This window comes from Antedon mediterranea, chromosome 7, assembly GCF_964355755.1.
Source record: "Antedon mediterranea chromosome 7, ecAntMedi1.1, whole genome shotgun sequence".
NCBI classification, from domain to species: domain Eukaryota; kingdom Metazoa; phylum Echinodermata; class Crinoidea; order Comatulida; family Antedonidae; genus Antedon; species Antedon mediterranea.
In genome coordinates this window covers 17488369-17508802 of record NC_092676.1, presented here as the reverse complement: position 1 = coordinate 17508802, position 20434 = coordinate 17488369, and the positions used below count along the sequence as shown (strand labels likewise).

At 32.2% G+C, this 20434-nt stretch overlaps 2 protein-coding genes across 2 annotated transcripts in view; both read left to right on the top strand.

Moving 5' to 3' along the window:
• LOC140055456 (uncharacterized) overlaps window positions 1-11860 on the top strand; it is a 35468-nt gene extending 23608 nt beyond the window's left edge. The window contains exons 41-67 of the mRNA XM_072100794.1: window positions 266-483; window positions 736-873; window positions 1327-1496; window positions 1599-1755; window positions 2168-2331; window positions 2503-2565; window positions 2828-2930; window positions 3070-3249; window positions 3532-3668; window positions 4011-4151; window positions 4474-4548; window positions 4659-4808; window positions 5180-5284; window positions 5759-5866; window positions 6038-6197; window positions 6570-6753; window positions 7010-7095; window positions 7221-7495; window positions 7721-7957; window positions 8496-8668; window positions 8970-9113; window positions 9341-9526; window positions 9797-9894; window positions 10317-10396; window positions 10711-10788; window positions 11092-11218; window positions 11529-11860. Of these exons, the coding sequence (XP_071956895.1) occupies window positions 266-483; window positions 736-873; window positions 1327-1496; window positions 1599-1755; window positions 2168-2331; window positions 2503-2565; window positions 2828-2930; window positions 3070-3249; window positions 3532-3668; window positions 4011-4151; window positions 4474-4548; window positions 4659-4808; window positions 5180-5284; window positions 5759-5866; window positions 6038-6197; window positions 6570-6753; window positions 7010-7095; window positions 7221-7495; window positions 7721-7957; window positions 8496-8668; window positions 8970-9113; window positions 9341-9526; window positions 9797-9894; window positions 10317-10396; window positions 10711-10788; window positions 11092-11218; window positions 11529-11695 (3904 nt within the window). The 3' untranslated portion in view covers window positions 11696-11860. The remainder of the gene's footprint in view (window positions 1-265; window positions 484-735; window positions 874-1326; window positions 1497-1598; window positions 1756-2167; window positions 2332-2502; window positions 2566-2827; window positions 2931-3069; window positions 3250-3531; window positions 3669-4010; window positions 4152-4473; window positions 4549-4658; window positions 4809-5179; window positions 5285-5758; window positions 5867-6037; window positions 6198-6569; window positions 6754-7009; window positions 7096-7220; window positions 7496-7720; window positions 7958-8495; window positions 8669-8969; window positions 9114-9340; window positions 9527-9796; window positions 9895-10316; window positions 10397-10710; window positions 10789-11091; window positions 11219-11528) is intronic.
• A 1762-nt stretch (window positions 11861-13622) lies between these two features.
• Window positions 13623-18795, top strand: LOC140054213 (cytochrome P450 2J6-like). The gene is made up of 7 exons (XM_072099123.1): window positions 13623-13926; window positions 14312-14434; window positions 14830-14972; window positions 15351-15842; window positions 16100-16284; window positions 16379-16494; window positions 16851-18795. Exons 1-7 carry the CDS (start codon window positions 13707-13709, stop codon window positions 17027-17029), a joined length of 1458 nt encoding a protein of 485 aa, XP_071955224.1. The 5' UTR covers window positions 13623-13706; the 3' UTR covers window positions 17030-18795.
• The last annotated feature ends 1639 nt before the right edge of the window (window positions 18796-20434 follow it).

The window sequence follows — 20434 nt, the reverse complement described above, 5'->3', positions numbered from 1 at the left end:
CATATATCAATTCTAATTAAGATTATAATATATGCATCGGGTCTATGTTTACAGTTGATTTTATGAGGCCCTAAATATAAAACAAAATAAAAATCTAAGTATATTGAATTTTCTTAATATGGGTAAATGTAGCAAAACGTTGTTTTCTCTGTAGTTCTTGTGCATTATGATTTATTCTTTTGCTAGGCCTATAGAATACAAAAAAGTAATAGTGCTCTCATCGATCAGTAACAAAAAGTAAATGTTTTTAATGTATTTATTTCAGACCTCTGCTAAATGAAACATTCACCACACTAGAAATAACCATAGCAGCTATTGATGGAGGCACGCCACCTAGAGGTGACACATCCATCGTAAATGTAACGCTGAGTGAAACATGTTTGCATGATCTCTTGCATGATGATATTCCAACATACATGGACATAGACTACAGTACAGGGGAATTTTATCTACGCGTACCTCAGTATTACATGAGTGACTTTGGTAAGAAATCAGTTTTAATTGTACAGTACATTACACAGAGATATGGTATTGATTTTATCATTGAATCTTTTTTTTTCATTCTAGACCTTTTTGTTTGCGAATAACAATGAAACCGTTTTAGTTTTCAAATTATTAGTAGCCTTCATAAACTTCAGATTTAGAAATTTTCCAACTTTTTCTAGGCATGAAATTACTTATTGTTTTGATGGGTACTATATATTTTGAATTCTTCTTTTGTATTTTTCAATATAGCTTGTAAGAAAAATCTTGGATTGATCTCTGGTTCCATTCAAGATTCTCAGTTATCTGCATCAAGCAGCAAAGAAAAGTATGAACCTGAACGAGGACGCCTGTTTATCAAAGAAGATCCTGACATTCCTGCTGGATCTGGTGAGATAATGCTGCTATATTCCATAAGTTAATGATGGTTATAGAAGTTTTTATCCAAAGACATTGTTGTGTCTGCTTCAGTTGGTGAAACCATTACTGGTTGAATTCTTGATACGCTATCTTGTGGAGAATACTTTATTTATTTGTTCTTGTGTCACGTATAACAACTCTCCATCCTTTCTTTCACATCATTGGTTTAACTCCAAATTCGATTTTTAATATTAACTTTCTTTACCAAAATTATTTTCTGCAGTTGTTTTCTTCCTATCTAAAAATGCTAAAATCTGTATTTTTACTGCTCCACTGCATACTTATCCTTACTTACAATTGCTATTTCTATTACATCAAGTACATAAACCGTTTTTATCCAGGTAACTTTCTTGCTTTATTCATGCAATGGAGACGATATTTGTTGTAGGTATATCATTTAGTGTTAAACCTTGCATTTTTTAGGCTGGGTAGCTGAGGGAACAGATTCAAGTCCATGGTTTCAAGTAGATATGCTTAAGCCGTATGTCTTTACTGGTGTCGTTACACAAGGTACCGCAGACTTTGAATCTTGGGTTACTCAATTTCAAATAGAGCTCTCAAATGATACTGTCACATGGACAAGCTTAGGGGAGGTAAGATCATCAAGTACGGTATTTATAGATACTTCTTTAATCTCTTAATTTGATATAACAAATTTAAAACATTGCTATTCCAATACCAATATTCTTGAATAGGTATTTACTGGAAACACTGATCAGTCTTCGGTAAAAGCCAATTTCTTTGGCATAGACTATTATGCTCAGTACATCCGGATCATACCAACAGCATGGGAAGGATCTGTTGCAATGAGACTAGAAGTTAGAGGGTGTAGTACAGATCAAAGATTCAGATGTAAGTTGAGATTTAAGATTTTTCAAATTCAATAATTTACTTGATTTGGTCTGGATAAATATATTCTTCCTTAAACACTACAAAAGCAATTGCAGTTAGGTAGCATCTAAAGTAGTTCAATTGACACAATCTAATAACTATGTGCTTAATATACTGAATTACTTGAAAATTAACTTATACATATAATATTTTAAAGGTACATTGAAGGTCAATAATATCTGTTTTAAGTACTTAAACTTCTTCTTCAGGATTTGTCAGTCCACTGCAGTACATATCCCTCCACAAAGCACTCCCTTTGCTTCTTTTTTCTTTGCTATTCTCAAAAACTTATTTTTATATTTCTCAGGTCATCTCTCCATCTCATTTTGGGTATTTAATAATATTGAGTTACAATTATATTGTTTTTGTTAAGATTTAACTGAATGTCAGCGTTGTGAGGCAACCTACTACTGTATCGGAGATGGCATCAAACGAATGTGTGGACGCTGTGACGAGGATGCTCTGACATGTGATCGTAGTCCAACAGAGCATTCTTTTGGCCATGCTTCAGAATGTTCAGAATGTCCAGATGGATGGGTGAGCTTGCTTGGTTTAAAATGTCAATAATATAATTCAGTTAACATTAAAATGTTTTGTTTTAAATTAAAATTTAAAGTAAAACCAACAGTAGGCCTACATTTATTACCTGTGGTAGCTATATTTTTAATTGGAATGCCTCTAAATCTTATTTACCCTATATTTCTTCAGCTTTGTGATGATGGATATGCCACATTATGCCCTACATATCACCATGGAAGATGCAATACCACGGTATAGTATATGATAACAATTATATAATAAATAATTTTGGATCGAGAGACTATGTTATTTAAATTCTTAAATCTTAAAATATCAATCGACTATTATTATAATATCTTCCTATTTTAGGATTCTAAAGCAGCATTATGCCAATTAATATTGTGAAAACTCTCCTTTTGAAATGTTTAACGCATCTCCAAACCTCCAAAACTATTTATAAGTACTGCAAATTATATTTCATGTTCATACATAAAGTATTCTTTAATCTACTTAGCACTGCCCGGAATCTTGTACCCTCTGTGAAGTTGGAACTGCATGTTTTGATGGTAAGCAGACTGAATGTGGACGTGGTACTTACTCACAAGGCTATGACACAGGTATGAATATGTTTGCTCATTGTTAAATCAAACTGCCATTTAAGATAAATAAATAAGATCTCAACCACAGTGGATAAGAATACTGGATGACTAGTTTGCCAATTGCAGTATGATTAAATCGCACATATGTTTTTTTCAGAATTCTGTATACCCTGTGCTCCAGGTTCTTATCAGAATTTAACCAGACAGGGAGCATGTGAATGCTGTCCTGAAGGCTACACCAGCACTGAAGGCAAGTGGGAATGTGAACCATGTGGGGTATTTGAATGGTCGGCTGGAGATTGTGGTGTTTGCAAAACTTGTTCAAGTGTTGCAGCATGTAAGAGTAATTTTTACTGTTACTTCAAATCGCTGACAAAAATTTAATAATGATTTTAGTTTATTTATATTGTGAAACTCATGCAGTTCTATCACTTATGTGACATGTATGTTGCCTTTTTCTCTTGCTTGTTGTTCAGTTTTAGAGTGTACCGTAGATAGAACAAACGTTTATCAGGTAAAGGATTTCAAAAATGATACCGACTTTTTAAATAATTTATGTGATTTTTGTAAATAACTAAATATGAATAATGTAGAAAGTCTTTTAAAATTTGAATCCTAGGCCCATGTATGGCACACATAAGTCCATGCTTTCCAGGAGCAGTGTGTTTCAATACTGATTCAGCTCCTTACTATGGATGCAGGGATTGCCCTACAGGTTACGAGGGAGACGGAATGACATGTACAAATATTGATGAGGTAGAATAAAACAATAGCAATTCTTCAATGTTATTGACACTATAGTATTAGCGGATAAGGCACCAACATGCTGAAAGTAAATTGTGTCTACAATTCTAGATTCATTATAGTGGTTTTGGTTTAATTTGACCATTTATTTTGTCATTTTATATGAGAAAACATTATTCTTTTTAGTTTTTTTATAGAAGGGATTAATTAAAACAAAAACCTATTCGAAGTCTGATTTAATTAATCTTCATTTTTCATGTTTTTCGGGTAAAATACATTTTTAAGAGAAAATTTTGCTACAACAAACTGTATTGAATGCTAATACAGTGTTCATATTTCACTTTCTTTTCTTAGTGTACACTAGCTACACCTTGTTGGGATGCTGGTTCTTGTATTGACTTAGATCCAGGTTATGAGTGTGGTGGATGCCCTCCAGGCTACTCTGGTGTAACCCCTCATGGTATTGGCCTTGAAGATGCCATTAATAATCAACAAGTAAGAATTATTTTTAGCTAAGTATACAACGTGAAGTTAAATTATATAGTAAAGTGAAACTAAGAATGAAGTTGTTTGAGCATTTCTGAAGCAGAAAGTAAGTAAAAAAGAGCCCAACTGCTTGTAGTAAATTCAATATTGTCGCTGCAGGAAACCACAGAATAAAGTAACTGAACCTGTTTTATAATTCATTATTATCATCAGTCCTGTAAAAACTGTATAGGCCTACCAAATGAACATCGGATAATACAAACAAAGTCATTGTTTAGCACCTACTTGAGCTGATTATTTTTGTATTCATTTTTTCACTTCTTTTTTTTAGGAATGTATTGACTTAGATGAATGTGAAACTGGAAACCATTTTTGTGACCCATTGTCAGAATGTGTCAACACTGCAGTAAGTTGACAATTTATTCAGTGATAAAGGGATGTTTTGTTTGTAAAGTTATCATTTTATCTGTAGACACTATAATACAGTCAATGTGGGTGTTTCCTTTTAAATTTTAGGGAAGTTATTATTGCAGTTACTGTCCATCTGGTTATCTTGGTAACGGCTATATTGGATGCACTGAAGGAGATTACTGTGCAACAGGCGTAGCAAACTGCCATGACAATGCCACGTGCACGTCTACAGGTGCTGGCAAATTTGTCTGTGAGGTAAGAGATTGGTCACAAGATGGTCACCATGGTCACCAAATGTGATATTTGTTACTCTTGTACAGTACTTCCTTCAGATAATTTGAAAAAAAATTGTTTTATACATCACTTAAATCAACAATTACAGAACATTTCACTGATTTTATTATTTAATATGAATGTAGCAACATTTGTGGAATTGTTGTTAAAACTGGTACTGATTACACTAGCCACTGCCTTCCATTCAAATTGAGTGAGAATATTAAAATGTATGTATTGGAATAAAAAAAAAACAATAGAATGAAATAGAAAGAAATCTCACGTAGAATTTGTCATCAGGAAGTTTAAATAATCTTCATCATTTTCCAAATGTTTTTTTAATTTTTTTGCAGTGCAATGATGGCTTTGCTGGTAATGGAGTGTTTTGTGAAGTTGATATCGACACGGATGGATTGCCTCTGAATAATCTGCCTTGTATTGATACATCATGTCATAAAGTAAGTCAGGATTAGAATAAAATGTAAAATTTGCCTTTTTTAATGATTGAGGAAGACATTTTATAACACCAAAGCTGTTGAAGCAACAGCGCACTTAAAACAGTGCTTTTTAATTTGATGTACGTATTTATTTATTCAAATATTCACAAATCACAGAAAACACTGAAATGCTATGGATTTACAAAAGAAAAGACATTTGACAAAAACCATGTATAACATTATATTCTCCGCGACGAGGTGTCTCCTAACCAAACATTTGAGGAAGCCAATATTGCCAATCGAAAATCATTCACAAAGTTGACTGCCACATATAAACTCGTTTATCTCCGGAGCTCAGCATCCTGTTGTTAGGTTGCCTTGGTTGTAGTACTATATTAGTGACCAGGTTTGCGGTGCATACTATTGTTTTGAGTTTTTACTGTATTTTGTTAAAAGATTACTACGGTTTTATAATCTTGTTTCTTTGATTTTCAGGACAACTGTCCAAATATTCCAAACAGTGGACAAGAAGATCAAGATGGCGACCAGATCGGAGACATCTGTGATACTGATGATGACAACGACAATATAGATGACACAAGTGTAAGTTAAAAATTTGAATTCTTACAATTTGCATTTGTTAAATGTCTTCAAAATAAAATGATAGTTTAATAAAAAAAATAGTATTTATATTCGAAGATGGGTCCATGCCAGACATTCAAATTAGAATCAGTATAATATGAATATTATCAAGCAGTATTATCCTTTTGATAGGACAACTGTCCATTTTTGGCAAATATTGACCAAAGTGACTCAGATTCAGATGGTGTTGGTGACGTTTGTGACAATTGTCCTAGTGATGCCAATAGGGACCAGTTAGATAGCAATGAAGATGGAGAAGGCGATGCATGTGATACCGACGATGATGGTGATGGTAAGTATTTACCTCTTAAGGCTGACCTTTTTTGTTTGATAATGTTCATCTTCAATTCAAATTTCTATGGACCCACTGTCGCCAGAGTGCAGCGCCAACATGAACGACAGGGGCTTGGAGCGGAGTACAGTGGAGTGACAATTTGCTCTTCCGAGAGATGCACTGTTTTCATTACAGTAAATATAGGCCATGTGTGTTTGGAAAGACTTCACCTTGGTCACGAAAAACATGTTCTAATGGTTGTCATTGTCATCTAACATAAAGACCACTATAAAAATAGTTTACAATTATAATATATAACATTCAATTAACATTTACTTTAACCACATCATGAAATTTTATTTACCAAAAATAATATAATGTTTTTTTAAGGTGTTGTTGATGGTTCTGATAACTGCCCTCTCATTTCAAACAGTGGTCAGGAAGATGAGGATAGTGATGGTGTTGGGGATGATTGTGATAACTGCATCGGAACCTCTAATTCTGCTCAAACAGACACAGATCAAAATGGCTATGGAGATTTATGTGATGTAGTTGGTGCCACTAATAAAGATTTGTAAATGGAAATGTTTTTGTCCTTTTAGTTGAGTGGTTAGGGAAAGATTATTATTAATTAGAATAACATTTTTAATCATTTATATTTGTTATTTATTTGTTTAAATACCCAACTTCTGAACAATAAATGTTAAAATATAACTTTAAATAGAGTTGTTGTTTGTTCTCATATCATGTTAGCTTTACACCTTTTAAAATTACTATATTGTGTACTCAATACGGACACTAACACTATTTTTAAATTCTTTTTTTACTAGTGATGGAGATGGGGTAATCAATGAGTTTGATAATTGTGAGACAGTATCGAACCCAGACCAATCTGACAGAGATTTAGATGACATTGGTGAGTTAGAATTAGAGTTAAACAATTATTTTTACGTCTAATATAGCCTAACAACTAAATAATATATTAAAATATAATTTTAACATTGATTTAATATGCATGAAATACATGAATCTTTTTAAAAGGTAATATGTGTGACAATGATAAAGATGGTGATGGGATAACGGACTCGGATGACAACTGCCCTCTATGCACTAACGCAAACCAAATTGATAGCAATGGTGATGGTCTTGGTGATGCCTGCCAAGATGATTATGATGGAGATGGTGTCATTAATGAAGAAGATAACTGCATGAAAGTATATGAATATCAGAGTACAAGCTTCGAGAACCACATCACTGTAAACCTTGACACAAGTCTTGCAAATGCTGCAGATCCCGAATGGGCTGTCCGAAATGATGTAAGTTTAGTAAGCCTAATAACTGCACTTATTCTCCACTAACTGCTCTTTCTAAAACCTTTTCAAGAAGCCCAAAAGTTCCTAAATCATGTCCTACTATTTAAGATATATATATGTATATATATATATATATATATTTGTAATGACTGGTTTTTTATTTATTAATAAATTACCTAAAAGTGTCTCTTTTAAACGTTATCAAAATCGACGAATATTTCTGAATAGGGGAAGGAAGCTCAACAAATTATTGATACAGAAATGCCAACCATGCTGATTGGATCTGACCGTGTCGGAGCTGTTGATTACTCTGGGACAATGTATGTGAACAGTCAAAATGGTGATAGCTATATGGGGTTTGTGTTTGGTTATCAAAGCAACCGAAAGTTCTACATTGTCATGTGGAAACATGCAAATTTGAATAATCCAAGTTATAAGGCTGCTGTCAAAGGCATTCAGATTAAGGTAAGTTATATAGACTATTCAGGCATGGAGAAAGAAATGTATAATGTATATTTTGACCGACTCAAACATACCAAATGGTACAAAGGGTGCGGCAGTGTAACCATAACAATATCGGCAAAGGGTTCGAGGCTTACATGCTGTATGGTTCTGGTTGAGTCTTCTCGTGTGTGCTTTCGAGACTAGTAGGGGTTACCATGGTGTATTAGTTCACACGCAGCCACTGTCTTTAAAGTAGGCTTCTAGAGTAGACATTGTGCACATTCACTGAAATCTAAAAGTCCCTAATTATGTTGATTGTGGAACGAAGTTGTAGAACAAGTGATAAATATGTATTTATGTTAATATCTTCTGGTGATCACATCCATTTTTTAACTTAGTACGATATCATTACTGCAATTAGCCAAAACAAACCACTTGTATTATCACATCACTATTCACCGTTAGATGAGTGAGTGTCCATAATCCCATAAACCGTGTACACATTTAAATAAAAGTATTTAATAGAAATGGCTACATTTTGGATGCTTTATCTTTGTAGAAGGTGGAATCTTTATCTGGGCCCTCTAGTACCCTTTCTGATGCAATTTGGTATTCCTACACTACTGATAATGAGGTGGAGTTGCTATGGCATGATCCAGAGATGAGAGGCTGGGAACATGAAACATCGTATCGGTGGTATCTCACACACAGACCTTCTATAGGACTCATCAGGTAATGTACTGTCAAATGAAAAAAATACCATTGAATAAATAGGATACTATTATGAGTAGTTTATTTTTAGAAGACTAATTTAATAGGACTTTAATAATAATATGCATTGAACAGCTTAATTTCAAGGATAAAACCAGTTGATGATCGGACACCAGAGGTTTGATGATGTCATTATGGTACAATCTGTGATTTGAATGAATTGAACTTTGTTTAACAAACTGAACTATTATGAAGCTTTTTCCATCCTATTATTAGGATTGTTGGTTACAATGATGTTTATAAGTATTTTATTATTTTGCAGAGTTGTGATAAAACAAGAGGAAACAACTCTAACAGATTCTGGTGATATCTATGATACCACTTATGTAGGAGGTCGCTTAGGGGTCATGGTGTATGCTCAATCGGATGTTATCTTTTCGAAGCTTTCATACAAATGTGCAGATAGGTTAGTATTCAGTATATATTGTAAACAATCTGTTTAAGTTGTTATCTTTTTTTAGTTCATCGTACCAGCCTGATCGAACATGCAGTGAAAATGAAAATTGCTCTTGATGGAAAATAATAACTGTGTAGAGTACTGTTCCCTGCAAAACTGTTGATTAACATAAATAGCTTAAACAGTGAAAACCTGACTTAACACACTTATTGTTTTGGTTGTTTATTGTATTCCAGAATAAACCAAGCGTTATACTTTGATGGCATCGATGATTATGTCATTTTGAATAACATAACCAATCTTGGAGTGTCTAATAGTTTTACATTGGAGGCATGGGTTAATCTTCCAGCTGGTTATCCATCAACCAAAATGCCAATTATATGTACACTAAACAGCGACTTTTGTTTCTTTATTGAAGATGGGTAAGAATTGGTCAGAGGCTATATGTTTATAAATATGAATATTTATTTATATGTTAACATATGAAAAAAATGTTTTGTGAAACAGAAATGTAACAATATGTTAACAAAGTGGATGTAATACATTCAGGAAATTATCTGAAGACAACATTTTCTGGAACATAAAATGTAGAAAGAGACAGAGGAATGCTTCAACAGTAGGGGTTGACGAAAATAAATAAGGAACTGTAATTCATCTTCTTTCTAAAAACTACTGTTGGTTTTTTTTTATAGAAAAATTGCTGCTCAACTTGGAAGCAGTGTTTTATCGAATGGAACAATAATTGGAGAGAATGTTTGGACACATGTTGCAATGAGATATGATGCACAAAGTGAGTTTCATGAGTTTCTACTTATATGCGAGTGGCCGAACGGTTAAGACAGTGGAACCGTAATCCATAGCCATTACATAGGCTCACTTGCTATCATGGTATACAACAAGTTCTCTCGGATAAGTACTATAAAAAACTAGGTCCATTGTACACAATGATCATGTACACGAGCGAGACAACGATGTACGACTGCATGCACTGGTATGATGGAGAGAAGCTTGAAGTTGAAAAATGTAACATACAGTCCACAGCTTAATGATTCATACATGGGAATGGTACTTCATAAATCAAATACATGTTTGGCTCAGAATATGAACCTAAATGAAGACTTTCTGTAAATCAATTTCATTTGTGTGATTTTCTTTATTAATGACACAATACTTTCCAAGTATAAATGTTTCAATTACTTTATATCAATACAGATCATGAGTTGTCATTATTCCTAAATGGAACGACATCTGGCACAGAGGCTTTTCTCGAAAATATTAGTCCTGTTACATGGGTAAGCCATCTCACAGCATTGATTGTATTCGAATTATTCTGTTACTTCTTGAAAATGGTAGTTTTAGCATAAGAGAGATGGAAGGAATAATGTTTGTGTTAAATGTCCTTTAGCCTATACTTGGTCTTGCGAGTTTATTAGACCAAAACTCACATTTGATTTATAAAATTTATAAAACAAAAGTATTATTATACTTAAGGTCATAAACACTGCTATCATCCGATTCTACCCTAATAAAATTAATTAATAAAAATAAAATATTTAAATAAATTTTTAAAAAAATATAAACATTTTTGTTTTTGTCCTTTTAAAAGACATCATATTCTGAAAATGAAACTATGTTGTACCTCGGGCGAGATAATTCTACTTATTTTAATGGAATTATGGATGAGGTAAGTCTATTATTTTCTTTTTAGTACAATGTCACACGAAATGGGCGGTGTTGAGGACCTTATAGATTTCAGAGAAAATAATAACATTTAAATTAAGTTATTTCTAGCACTTTAGTTGATATTTTATTAGTTTGAGGCTGAACCCTCATTTCAAAATCCCAGATCTGTCACTGACATTCATTGTAATACAAAAATAAAACACAATTAGTGGTTAATACCAACCTTTGACTTTGGTCAGGGGCAACTAAAGAGTCAGTTGCGTTGTTGAAAATCATCCATGTTGAATTTCATTCACCATTACAGATAAGGATCTGGGGACTGGCTTTAATTGACAGTGAAATAAACGAGCATTTGGAGTTAGCAGGGTTAGAGCGACAAAGACATAAGAAACTGCTGGAAGCTCACTATTCAATTGACAATGAAGAAGAAGGTACGTTAACTCTTGCACATTGTTTGTTTGTACCTTAATAAACTTTGAGGCCTATGTTTTTTAGATTATCTGGATGTGTGTTATTGCAAAAATCGAGTACAAAAGGCCATTATGATAATAGAAAGCGTCTAAAATTTCATACAATTACGTCTACTATCTGATAATTTGAACAATTGGAATCGGGTATTTCTTAAACCATAATGTCACGACATCACAGTGTTTTCTAATTTATAATATTATTTTAGTACAGTATAAATTCATTATGTATTTTGTTAAATTTCAGTTACCAATAATACTTTTATTCTTTTAGGATCAACTTTGCTACTAGATCAAGGTCTGTACAGTCACCATGGTGTTGTGAAGGGTAGTGCATTATTTGTCTCCAGTTCATTAGATCAAGCACGGTTCCAAGTTACGTATCCTGACGCACGAAGAAGACGAAGACGAAGCTTGTATTATGATCATTCTGAACTGTGAGGATAGATTAAATGTATACATCTACATCTTCCCCTTACAATTTTTTGTTGTTGACTATATTGAAGTGTAACCAATGTAACAAATCTTAAGCTCTATCACGAACGTCTCTGATGTTTTACAGGCGATTGTTTTTAGACATTTTTATAGCGTATTGATAATAAGTGCACAATTCAATTCAATTCAATTCACATTTATTTACTCATCGTTTATAAATACAGTTTCATAGCATAAATGATGGCAAGGATCCTGCATAGAGAAGTTCATAAGTTCAATCAACTGGCACCAACTGCACTAGTTTGTGCACAGGTCTTTCCAGCACGGATTGTCGTCGTCCAACGAAGACTGAAACCTTTCTTACGAGCCCGTCGTCGCTTGGATGCAGTGCAATAACCTTGGCTAATTCCCAGATGTTACGATTAATAAATTGTAATAAAGCGACACTTTATTAATAACTCGTACACGAAGGCTTAATTTTTATGCAGGGTTTATTCTTTCAATAACGTATGATACTACAATACATATCCTGGAAACACTGATAATAAATTGTAAGGCCTCGCACATAACACCGCCTTCGACCACAATGTCCCTTTCAATGCCGTTTTACGTGATTGGCATTATACTGTAGTGTACAAGCATAATTTGCATATAAGTGTACAAATACCACAACAATAGAGGGCGCACACTTTAACATGGCTCCCTTGCAAACGATACTAGAGATCTTTGCAAAACATAAAATATAATGACACATTACAAACATTAAACAGCACGATCAAGTTATAAAGGCTCCACTGACGTGCCTCGGCAATTGAGGCATTGTCGGATCATTTGTCGTTTGAAAAAAGAGGTGTACTGAAAACAGATAATACCTGCAGTAATATAATAAGGAAAGAATCATTTTAAAACATGTGAAATATTTAAATTATATTTATTATACTTCGCGTATCGACTTGAAAGGACAACTTTTTGTTAAAGAAAAAATATCAAACTAAAAAAATAATTATTTAAAATACCAAACATTCCATTAAGAAGGTTAGAATATATTTCTATACTACATGACGTTTTACATCCTTTCTAATCTGACGATAAATCAAACGGTACTCTAATAGCATTAGTCTCTTGTACATTCAGTATACTGTACCACACTTATACTTGTTATGCTATAGTTTGATGTTTTTTTCCAAAACGCTTTTAAAATTAGTAATTAACATTCAGCCTTCTAGATATAGTGAAAATAAATCCAATCCTGCTTTTGTTTAACTGCGTGCAAATAAAACCGATGCAATATTTTTTATTAATCCATCCATCCAAGTTTTAACATTGCAGTATAATTATTGTAGTTTTTAATAAACATTCCGTCCTTGTAATATATAAATGTATAGGCCTATATTTATATTCAAAATAATGTGTGTATATCAAATTGATTGTGTAATAGACCGAACTATATTTTAGATTATTTTTACAGACATTCCCAATGTAATTATACCTTTTATAAATATTGTTGTGTAAGAGTTAATTAATAAACTAAATACAAATTTGTAAATATAGATTGTTTATTGATTTTAATGTACAGACAGTGACAATTTCTATATTCAGACTGTTTGTTAAAATGATAAACTTTACAAAACTGTAGCTATTTTTAACATTATCAAGTACAGGGATTTTTCAAAAAATGGCCAAAAGCATTTGATTCTTCTGATGAAGACATATGTAACATGTCGACAATTTAAGGTATGTTGAATTGTGTGCTGTAAGTTCGTTTAAAAACACTTTATATTTTTACCAGCATGTATGAACTTTCATTCGAATAGGCCTACATTGTAAAGTTGACATGATTAAATCATGTAAACATTATTATTACCATTGCTAGTACTTCCTTCCATGAAGTTCATTCACTCATAATGTTATAAACCTTTAGGAAATGAACACACCTAATGATATCCTCAATTGAAGATAGAAACGCAATCGTCGATAAACCTACACAGTGCTTTTCCACTCAGATTTGCTGTTGAAAATGGCGATTTATTCAGAATTATTTACAGCTGGACTTGCAGTAATCGTAATCGGGTTTATAATTGTATGGCATTTGATGAAACGCTGGCCTACTTGGAACTTTCCTCCAGGCCCGATTGGAATTCCTTTCTTCGGCAGTATTTTATCGCTCACTCCATCTGTTCATTATGATTTCGATAGAATTAGAAAGAAATATGGAGACATTTTCAGCATTATGTTGGGTAATGTTTTATTATATGTTTAATGTTTGCGTGCAATCGATACACGATTGTGTTGGTTACAACGTTAGTATCGAAATATATAGTATGGGCCTAAAAATAGAGAACTTAGTGTAGCTATTTTTTTGTTTTAAATCCTAAATGCTTGCTTTGGAACATTGCAAGTTGGATGTGTATACTCATTGGTGCACTATTTTACCGACCAATGGAGCAACTTCTTTAGTTAATGCTATTAAAAATGTGTATATATTGTTACAAAGAATACTATTTTTAAGACTTCACATTTTTAAGAAAGTGATCTACCAAGTTTATATAAAATAAAATAAGAATACATTGAATAAGATTTATTATTAATATTAATGTATGATCTTCTTGTTGATAACCGTAGGTGATTCAGTGATTGTGGCGGTCAACAATGTCCAGCTGGTAAAAGAAATTCTTCGAAGAACCGAGACGAGTAATCGTAACTTTTTCTGGAGTCAGAGTCAGTTTTCTAATCCACACAAAGAGGGTAGATTATTATCTATTATTTTCTATATGGTATCGTTTGAATTAGTTTTTAAAAATTGATAAAGAAATTTATTTGAAATTTAAACATATTAAACAAGTCAATAAATCTCTTTCGAGACAAAATTACAAATAGAATTAACATTAAAAATAAAGATGAATCTTTCAATATGCTATTTAGTTTTAAAATAGACAGATAAACACAATTACAATATAGATAAACGGTTAACGCGAAATTACCCCTTCTTTCTATAAATTACGATTTTTAATGTAAATAAATAATTGTTTTCATCAAAGGTTTTGTTCAAATTTATTATAATTATTATTTTATATACATATGTTTATCTGTTAATTATTTTGAACTACTTTCATACATAATTATCTTTCTACCTTGTTAAGGAATATTTGATCAACCTTATGGTGACAAATGGAGAACACAGAGACAGTTTGCTTTGAACACTTTACGAGACTTTGGTTTCGGAAAACGATGTATGGAAAAGCAAATTGCCGAAGAAATCAAAACATTAGTTTCTCTTTTAAAGGTATTACCATTTAATTTCATCAGAAAATAAACAAATCACACCATTTGAAGATGCTTTATATACTGATAACATTTTCTCTCTAAAAACTATAGATATGTACTTTGTACTGTGTATTTTTGTTTGTGTACATCAACAATCCATGGTGTTATTTTAATTAAACTACTCGTCACCGTGGATTCCATTTTGTATTCTTCAAACACCAATTTCTTCTCAATATACATATAAACATTTTTATTTTATGTCTAAAACGGTAACCTTATTTCTATATTCAGTTTTACATTGTTCATCTTGTTTTCTTAAATTTCACTGATCCTGTGTTGCGTCACTGGTTCTCAATGCATTCGAATACATTGTTACAATTATAATTATATTTTACAGGAGAAAGATGGAGAGCTTGTTGACATGAAAGGCTTATATGGCGTTAGTGTGTCCAACATCATGTGTAGACTGATCTTCAACAAAAACTACGATCACAATGATGAAGAATTCATAGAAATAGTAGATTTGGTTAACCAGGCACTGCGGATTCAAGGAAGAGCGTATGATTTCATTCCACTAGCACGTGTATTCCAAAGGAAAACCATTGCTTCCGACAAGAAGCTTTGGATGTCTTTTTACGACTTCCTTACTCACGAAATAAAATCACATCGACAAACATATCAAGTAAATGATAACCGCGATTTCATCGATGCTGCAATTGGACAGGAATGTATCGACCCTGATAATTTTAGTAACGAATGTATCAAAATGAATGTAACTAGTTTATTCATAGCAGGAACCGAAACAACATCTTCTACGTTGTCATGGATAATCCTGTACATGGGGTTACACCCAGAAATTCAGGAGAAAGTGTTTCTCGAAATTGAAAAGGTAAACAAAAGTGCCATAGCCATTGTTAGTACCTGTACCATAACATTTTCTATCTTATCCTCATCTAACATTAGCTCGTATACATTTATAATTTTTTTCTAAAATGCTACACATAATTTGTTTATATATTATTCCAATTCACAATAATCTCACTGTTCATTAGTATAGTATATTTCACAATTGTGTGTTAACTCTACTTTGTGGGATTATTTTTCTCAAAATTCAAATTCAATGTTAATAATGTGATTTCACTCCAGGTTGTGGGATCAAATCGCTATCCGGAACTCAATGATCAAACAGAAATGCCGTACACAATAGCGGTAATATACGAGGCACAGCGAATCGCTTCAGTTACTCCGTTCGTCACAAGGAAGACAAGTGAAACTATATCTATCGGTGGATACAACCTACCAAATGGGACGGTTTTTGTGGCCAATTTGTGGTAGGTTTAGTTATTCCCTTTTTATCCCAAGAAACACCTAAATATGTTCGCTTGAAAGAAACAATCTAGATCACAGTTATATTTACATTTTTAGGGCTGTCCATCATGATGAACCCACATGGAAGAAACCTTATGATTTTGTTCCTGAACGGTTTCTTAATAGAAATGGTGGAGTATTGATGAACGAAAATCTTTTAGCTTTTGGTGGAGGTATACTTCCTGGTCATTTTTTCGTGTATCATTAGAGCAAATATAAATATATACATTCTGAATAAATCAACTCTCTCTGACTAATAATTTTTGAGATATGGTAACCCCTGTAATTTCACCCTAATTTGCATATTTAGGCTAATTTGCATATCATCATAAGTGACCATTTAAAAAACAAGAATCTCTGTTTGCTATTTATTTTCATTTTGGGCTGTTTTTTAGATCAATTGCCTAGCCAAATCCCATTTTTAACGATAGTATTACTTAGAGGTCGATTTCCATTTAAGCTTTTCTCATCAGTTTAGGCCTACCTGTTACCATGTTAAATTGTGTTTATTTTTTAATCATATTTTCAGGTCGTAGAATTTGTTTGGGTATGTCATTAGCCAAGATGGAACTATTTCTTTTCTTTACATTTCTCACACAACATTTTAAATTTGATTTTCCAATCGGCAGTTTACCTCCATCGCTTGATGGTGATCTTGGGCTTACGTTGTCAAATAAACCTTACAAGATACGTGTGACATCAAGATAAATCCATGGATCTGTATAATAGGCCGACAGAATAGCAGGACGTGTTTATACTCGATTCAATGCTAATAAATAGATGTAAAGTAGAATTATTTTGGATATTCTTGTCATCATAATTGTAAAATAGTATCTTTAGAATTGAATTACCTTGTCGATGTGTGAATCCATGTTTTGTAATGAATGAATGAATTATCATTACTGAACTGTTTCCTTTAGCTTTATAGAGTATCACCAAATGGTGCAGGCCTATGCAAATTATATGCAAATAATAGTTACTAATAAATATTGCTGGGGTGATATTTCAGTACTGTTGGACCTAGGCTCTGGAACAATCTCCCTTTATTATATTAAAAACTCGACGTCTTTTGACGTTTTACGTCATTTCTAAAAACTTACTTGTTTTGATTTTTCTTTTTGACAGCGCCATTAGCAATGCTCGTTGGAATGGCGCTTTAAAATGGAACGATTGATTGAATAAAATGTTTATTATGTTAGTTAGAATGGTGAGGTTTTTTGTATAAGGACAGAGAAGCCGGAGTTTACCAAACATATTGTACCTGAGGTGTAAATGCTATCTAAAAATACACCGGCAGAAATTAATTTGGTAAGTAGGGTACTTTGATGTGTACTCCATGAGCTTTTGGATTAGGCTAAGAATGATATATTATAAAATTATTATAATGAGCTGCAAAGTGTTATGTCCGGTATCCAAAGGATAGAGATTCCATAAATTTGTAAAATCCTTTTATTTCTTTTATTGGCCTTTGGCCCAAATAATATACAATGTAAGACATAAACAAATTAACAATAGAGTGCGTTTAAAAATTCTTCTCTACGTTTAAATGAAATAAATAAATATTTTTCAAGCTTAGTTATAAGATCAGCAATTTTAGTGGACAAAATATAAATATATGTTAATTTAGATGGGTTATTCGTAAGGAAAACATGGATTTAGTTCTAATATCTGAATAAAAGGGACAAATTAAAGTGAAGTGATCAATTGCTTGTAGAGAACATAATTTGCATAATCTTTCATTTCTATAAATACAATTCCATCTTCCTTTTAGGCTACAATTTCGAATTCTAATATTATTATTAATTGGTCTATGTTTATAATTTGTTATTTTAATTCCAAAATTGTATTTAATGCGTGTGGAATTTTTGTCGTTCAAAGTCTTTCTTTAAAATTTGAAATAAATATATTTACATCATTTTAAGTGAACTTTCTTTAATATTGATACATCATTCAACCTCATATTTTACTACTGTACAATTAGAATAAAATACTATATATGATTTCATATTATTATTATTATTATTGTAAGTTACCAAAACGCCTACGCGTTAAGGGTGTTTCACACCTGTTCCGGCACGATTCCGGTCCGGCGGCGCCAGCAGATCAAATCGGATGTCAATGTTTCGTTTGATTTGCAAACAATAAGCAGCCGATTAAACATTTGAAGGAATTACTTTGCCCTCGACCTTAACATGAGCTGATGTACATTGAATTAATACATTTTAATATTTTCCCGTTTACTCCTGAATTGTTTAGAAGTGTGAAGAGTATGTATATCCATGGAGAAATAAGGTAGGATGTTTCCATGGTATATCCTACGGAATCACGTTTGAAATCAATGAAAGCCAAGTATTTGTTTTGATGATAAATATAATTGTCTATTGTCTCCGGCTTGTTCTGTTCTTGATGTAAAATGGTATTATCTTCTGCCCAAAAATGTAATCTCTTATTTATAATATGTAGGAGCATATTAGCAAATAAGTGATATTCCTCTATAACTTCCTGGTTGGTCTTTTTAAAATATTGGGGCAATAAGGCTGGTTGTTGTTGAAATGGGCCTGTATCATATAATTTTGTCATTAACTTTTGAGATAAGTGTATAAAATGATGTTTACTACTACTACTATCAATTATTGTATGTTATTTCTTTTAAAAATATAAGATTGTTAACATATTTGTGAATTTTTTTTTACCTTGACTTAATAATGTTATATACCTATGAGAAAAGTATTACCTAACGGCAGTTGTCGTGTTCATCCAGAACAAGCGTTCTTAAACTAATTATTTCAGTCAAATATTCATTTTAATGTCACATAATAATAATAATAATAATTGATTCTGAAAAAAAAATTACACAATATACTGTATTTTAAAGAATGTAGAATAATAATTGTTATAGTCAATCTGAAGGCCATTGCCTTGGCGACAATGTGAATATGGTTAAAAAATTGATGTATTTCTTAAAATAACAAAATAAACTATAAAGTTAAAGTTTGATTTTATTATCATTATTTTACAGGTTTTGAGTGTCAATCATTAATAGTATTACAATTAGTTTAACTAGAATTTAATTCGTCACTTTGACGAATTATAGGTGATCATTTTTATCATTTTAATGAAATTAACATTTTTGAAACATGCACGTACCTTAACATACGATCGTAAAAAGTTGATGTACGCCATCCTATGACATGATGCATACGATTATAGTGCTGAGTTGTGCCTATTATATGCCATATACAATATGTACAGTATATACTGTATATCTATATACAGTGTAGCATAGGTGAAATTATGGGACACACATCAAGTTCTAATTTTTTGGTATGATGGAATTATCAAAATAAACTCGAAGATGACAATTTCGAAAGATAATGAATTGAGCAAATAAATATAAGGATTGGAAGAGAATTTGACACGTAGAAGCGCAATGCGCGCTCTTTGAAATTTGTATAACTTCGACTAAAGAAATTTAAAAACTACTTTTTAACTTCAACTGGCCATATGATAACATCACAACATCCGATAGGCTTAATTTTTATTCGAATTCATATCTACATTTCATCAGCTTTCATAATAAATTATAATCTTCAAGGTCACCTTTAATTCTGAGGAGCTATAAGATATTCAAATGTATGGTGTAGCTGAAATTACACGACCTAGGTTATTCAAGTTTTTACGCGTGATGACGTCATCAAATAAAAATGTTGACAACTTATGAGAAAGATAATTAATTGAGCAAGCACATACTAAAATGTGTCCGAAAATCGGGATCAAATAACGGAGATGCGCTCTATTGAATGTGATCACCCACACAAAAAGATAATAATTACTAATTTTTAAATTCAAGTGGCCATTTGATGACGTCATACCATTTTGTACGTCTAATATGTATATATATTTATATCTACAACTTATTGGCTTCCATAATAAGTTAAAAAAATTGGGGGTCACCTGCCATTCTGAAGAGTTATATTCATTTTAAAAAGGCCTTATTTTTTACCATTTTTAGCACTTTTGTACAATTAATGTGCGGATTTTGTCATTTTTAACGTGCTCGTATAGCGTTATTTTAAGTCGGAATGGACTCAAAGTCGGAGAATGTACTAAGGA